Source organism: Acanthisitta chloris, unplaced genomic scaffold (assembly GCF_000695815.1).
Source record: "Acanthisitta chloris isolate BGI_N310 unplaced genomic scaffold, ASM69581v1 scaffold696, whole genome shotgun sequence".
Taxonomy (NCBI): domain Eukaryota; kingdom Metazoa; phylum Chordata; class Aves; order Passeriformes; family Acanthisittidae; genus Acanthisitta; species Acanthisitta chloris.
Window position 1 is genome coordinate 3,390 of NW_008679491.1, and position 5,528 is coordinate 8,917.

Below are 5,528 nucleotides of genomic sequence, written 5' to 3' on the forward strand. Positions count from 1 at the left end.
ATTTGATACTTTTGTAATATTTTACAATTCAGAAATTCATTACGGTCTCCACTTCCTCCTGCCCTGCTGGCTCAGTGCAGCCCTCACAGACAGACTGGGCAGGAAGGGCTGACTCAGAGACTGTCAAAGTTCAGCTCTCCCACCCTTTAATTACCAGGAAGAACTTTACAGCCAAGCTTGCAGGGCTCCAAACTGCATCCCAGAGGTGTTCTGGGGTGCTAACTTTAGGCCTCTTCCTTCAGGAGAGCCTGAGTACAATGTTCCCTGCTGCCAGGGTGGGAACCATCGTGGGCCACAGTTCTGTGGTGCCTGTTGGTGCTCAACACCCTCTGCAGTGCTGTGTGCCTGCCAGGCTGTCCTTACCATGCCTCCCTGCTCCCAGGGACTCCAGGCTGTATGCTCCCAGCAGGATGTTGGCCTGGCGCTGCAGGGGTTTGCCAAAGGGGTGCCCACCCTCAGACACCACGTAGTAGAAGACACAGCCAGCTGAAAAGATGTCCACGGTGTATGTCTGCAAATAAACAACCTTTTACAGCAAGAACATATTTCCCTCTGAAGACTCTGGTCACCAGAGGTGGTGACTCTGCCCCTGAGAGCAGGAGGGAAGTTCCAGAGCTCCCTGCCCTGGGCACCGTGCACTCCTGCCCGGGCCCTGGAGGGGAGGAGCACTCACGGGGTTCTCCTTGCAGTCCTCGCTCAGCATCTCGGGCGCGATCCAGCCCTCGGTGCCCGGCACGCCCGAGCGGCGGCTGAAGCTGTGCCTGCCCACCGCCAGCTTCTTGCACAGCCCGAAGTCAGAAATCATGGCTTTCACCTTCCCGTGGGCATTGGGCATCGAGATGAGGATGTTATGGGGCTTCAGGTCCCTGTGGACTGTTACAAACACTCCTTTAGCCCCACTCGGGCAGTCCCAATGGTATCTGTAAACATTTCAATGAACCTTTCAAGGCTGAACCACCAAAACTTGTCCAACTTCAAGTGATTGTCTCTGACAGAGGCTCATTGCTTTTTTTATTCCATCACCACTCATGTCCCCATGTTTTATATGATTTATATCTACAAAATGCAGCACTGAGGACCAGCTGTAGTATTCCAGGGCAGCAGAACGTCGCAGGGCCCAGGACCAACACTACTGCTGCCAGCACTAGGTGGAGCCCCCACAGCTCTCCTGTGGGACTGGACAAACAAGCTCCCAGCACCAGGCCAGTTTCTTTTCTTTTTCCAGTTAAAACATATCCCTCTGCAGCAGTCCCAAAACGAGAGACATCCTTACCAATGCTCAGGGAGTGCAGGTAGGCCAGCCCAGACGTTGTCTGCTGCAGGAGAGTGATGGGCTGCAGGCCGTGGTGGCTGAAGGCTTTCTGCTCAACATACTGCAACAAACCACCAGAGTCAGACACAAGATCGTTAAGGGCAAATACACAGTAACTCTATGCACTTCACCCCCCAAAAAAGGGTTTGACTGGTTAAATTGTGCTACTCCATAACACATAAATGTGCCTTTTTTGGAGGCCGAAGGTGATGATCTCCGAAGTCTCGTTCAGAGCAAGAACTCTGTATAACACTATGCTCCAGAAACAAGAGCAGAGGGGCTTCAAAGCCCACGTGTTAGGAGGGGAAGGATGACTACAAGAGAGAAGGACAACAGCTTCTGTCCTTAAATCAATGCAGATCTGATTACAGGATTCCCAGTCCCTGTTACAGGAATGGGAAGCCATCACAGAGGGGCTGGTGGGAGTAACTGGACCATCTCCTGTGTCAGGCTGACACTAGAGGGAAGGCTGTGTGTGTTTGCCCGTGGGCAGTCACCTCCTGTAAGGTGGCAGCACACAGCTCGATGGCAATGTACTGGAACTGCCTGTCCTTCTCCGTGCAGAAGTAGCGGATCACGTTGGGATGCTCGTCCGACTCGCGCAGCAGCTGCACCTCTCGGTCTGCGAAGCTGAAGCACTCGGGAAGAATTCTCTTCACTGCCACATCGCGGTTATCAAACGTCCCCCTACGGCCAGGGAGGGAAAGCACAGCCTTCACCCTCTGGAGACAGTGTGGACACAGCAAGTGACAACACAAGGCACCGTACAAAGGCCTGTGACAGAATTTCCCCTGCTGGAAACAGGTATGTTTAGTCATCAGAGAAGTAGGGTTTTTTTCTAGTGAAGAAAACAACTGAAAATGTTCCAGACATATTCAAAAACTTTCTTTTCTGCTAATGTTAGATATGTGAGGGATTTTATAAAAAAAAAACAGATGACAAGAACCTCAAGCAAATACAACATTCATTGGCCTATGTCATGCACACATTCTCTTGTACCTGTAAACAATTGTCCCTTCGGCTCCATGTCCCAGCACATCCTTAGGGTTAAAGGAAATCTTGCCAACCATCACTCGGTTTGCATCTTCATCTGAATAGGAGAAGAGAAACAAGGGCTGGTTTAGGGTGGGTCAGGGCAGCCTTTGGGCACAGTCTGCAAAGTCTCTTTGTTCATGTTTAAACCAACACACAGAGGATCAGAAGAAATTAGTGTCTCCACGTTGGTACTCACCCTGAGGAGGTGACCAAATGCACCAACACAGAGTCAAAACACATTTATACACAACACCTGACATCAGGTCTGGAAAGATCATGGCTCAAGACGTGTGAGAGGTGAGTTGGGCTCAGCAGCCAAACTTCTAAGAGTTTACAGATGTTGAATTTAGGAAGTGCTGACTGACAGTTGTGGGGGGGAGTTTATTCCCTGAATAGCCTTCGAAGGGACTAACGAGCGCACAGGGAGCCCAGGGAGGAAGGCTGTGCTGTGTAATCCTTATTTCTGGATTCCAGTTAATCATCATAAACACGTGTTGTTATTTAGATGAGCCTCTCCCTAGAATGAGTTACAGGCACAGCCCCTTCAGTACAGCCAACCATCCTGCTGGAGCTGAACAGGGATGATGGTTCCTTCAGCTTGCTGAGCTGTGAAGTACCACCAAAACCTCCTGCAGTCTGGGGAAACAGCCAATGAACCACACCAGGTGAGTTTACCTCCCTCCTCCTGCTCTGTGGAGGGGCAGCTGCCCACGTCGGACACGCTGGAGTAGGCAGAGTGGTTGGAGGCTCGTGGGGACAGGTTGGGAGTGCTGGTGGCCGAGCTCTCCGTCCGCCCGTACGACACGTCCAGGAAATCCTCAGGGGGCAGCTCACTGGGGGCACCAAAGGGCAACTTCTGCTGCTGCAGGAGCTGTATCTTCTCTTCCAGCTGGTGCTGCCTCTGCTGCTGCTGGTGGACACTCTGTGAGAAAGGACTGTCAGGTCACACAAGGGAACTCTATAGCTATGGGGGAGCTACAGCTGAAAGGTGGGACCAAAGCTCTCCTGCCATGAACAGCCACACAGCATGGGGAATGTTCATTCATCCTGAACTTCCACTGCCAAGCTGAGAAACCACATGGGTTGGTTCATATGGCCAAGGCTGTTACTAGGCTGACCAGGATAAAGGCTTTGATCCAAAACCTGACAGTGGTTCAGGTGAGGAAGAGAGGAGTGAGACCAATGGTATTAAGATCATGTTCAGAAAGAGTAACACCTAAAAAAACCAGAACTGGTGGGTGGGAAAAAACAGTTCTCCAGAGTTGACACATAGGTGCAGAGAAATCACTGTTATGTCAAACTTGTGCCTTAGCTCCCACTGTACATCTGGGAGGGGAAAACCTGTAGTGTGTGACTAACTCCTGCATCATTTCTTGGGCTGTGCAACGCTACTGACTCTCCCAACACCCCAAAGCACTTCAAGCAAAGTCAGCATTACCATGGGGTAGGTGATGATAAAAGCCACCCAGCCCACGAGCAGGAAAGTGCTGAGGATGATGGTGGCCATGTCCTTCAGCATGGAGTCCACCGGCGCCTCCGGCCGCGCCACGGGCCGCGCAGGACTCTCCTCAATGTCCTTCGGAGCAGCACGGGGCACTTCTGCTGAGGAACCTCCAACGATGCCAATGACCTGAGGCACAGAAAGTTCTGGTAGCTCAGTATCTCTGTGGGCAATGAGATGTTTATAGCCAGCTGTTCTGCTACATCATTTGCAGTCATTGCCAAACCTACCAAAGGCAAAGTTTTGCACATGGGTTTTAAAAAAAAAAAAAAAAAAAAGGCAGGTCAAAGCCTTAATTCTGAAATAAGGAAATGACACATCATCACACAAGTAATTCTGTGTGCTAAGTACATGAAAAGCTGACACAGAAAATATGAAGTGATGCCATGCACCTTTCCCTCTGCATCCTTCCCCCACTCATACACCTTTATGTTCTCCTATCAGGCAGTAAGGTAACTGTTCTCATCACAAACCTCTTCAATAGTGGCTTTGTCAGAGTCAGCTGGAATCACATTTTCAGGCCTTTTTGGTAAGTTGCTTGGGAATTTCTCCAGGATCTTTGTGGGGGCAGATAATGGTGTCTCATGGTGCCCTTTAAATGAAACAAAATGATATAAAAACTTGTCCTTTTTTTAAAAAAGATCTCGTTGATTTCAGCATCTTTGCTGTAGAGCTCATACCAAGCTGATTTGCAAAAGGCTTGAGAACATCACAAACATGAGGCCATAACTGTAAATGCCCTGAAAAGTCAATTCCAAAATTCAGGGACCTGGGATGCCCAGGACAGGGTGACACTCAGACTCTGCTTAAATCCATTTATCAGATGGGGCAAACATGACCCTCTGATCCATACGATGAGAATCAGGGTCACAACATGCACAATAAAAAATCCAACAGGAGCCCAATGCAGTATTTACAGCAAACAACAGTCACCCGTTCCCTTCTGAGAGAGATAAACAACAAACAGGTTTCCACACACAGAGCTGAGCACTCTGCACAACACTGCACACCATCACTGCACAACAGAGACCTTGGCAGAGCCAATGTGGAGCTGGTACTAAACACACATGCACATGCAAATTCATCCTCATGAATTAGAAACTATTGCTGGAACTCAGTAGTGGTGCCCAGGCCCTCCCACCTATGAGCAGCCAGTCGTTCCAGTAGTTGAGCTTGTGCTTTTCCTTCAGCCTGCCCGAGAGCTTCACGTCTGTGCTGGGGGTGATAACGCACTCGCCGCTGTCCTCGATGGTCACTCCCTCTGTCTTTGGGCCCTCCAGTAAGGGCATGGCACTGCCCCGGGGCTACAGGGAGACACGTGTTACAGACATTGCTACTCTGACCTCGGAATGTTTCAGCAGGCATTTAAATAAAAGAAGGAAGGTCAGAACGGGTGGGCAGGAGAGGATTACTGGCAGCAAAGTCAAAGCAAACATGGCCAATATGCCCTCAGCTTCCACAGCCTTGGACATTGGACCTCCTCAGGGACATGTTGCCTGGGAGATGAGATTGTTCCCTTTTTTAAAAAAAGTTAAACAGGATCTCTATTTCCTACCTGGGCAGCCACAGTGAGCAAAACAAACCTGTGATGCAGTTTCCTGTCTGCATGGAGTCACTTTGATGAACAAACCAGCAATTTGAGCAAGAACCACAAAGCACCCACAGTAAGCTCAGGCCCAC

At 50.0% G+C, this 5,528-nt stretch overlaps 1 protein-coding gene across 1 annotated transcript in view; it reads right to left on the reverse strand.

The window, feature by feature from the left end:
- Positions 1–5,528, reverse strand: part of ERN1 (endoplasmic reticulum to nucleus signaling 1) — an 18,708-nt gene that overhangs the window by 1,577 nt on the left and 11,603 nt on the right. Inside the window, exons 9-17 of the mRNA XM_009077291.1 lie at positions 4,990–5,152; positions 4,322–4,440; positions 3,786–3,977; positions 3,023–3,269; positions 2,312–2,402; positions 1,810–1,999; positions 1,274–1,373; positions 674–873; positions 364–511 (exon numbers count right to left, since the gene is read on the reverse strand). Coding sequence (XP_009075539.1) covers positions 364–511; positions 674–873; positions 1,274–1,373; positions 1,810–1,999; positions 2,312–2,402; positions 3,023–3,269; positions 3,786–3,977; positions 4,322–4,440; positions 4,990–5,152 — 1,450 coding nt within the window. The remainder of the gene's footprint in view (positions 1–363; positions 512–673; positions 874–1,273; positions 1,374–1,809; positions 2,000–2,311; positions 2,403–3,022; positions 3,270–3,785; positions 3,978–4,321; positions 4,441–4,989; positions 5,153–5,528) is intronic.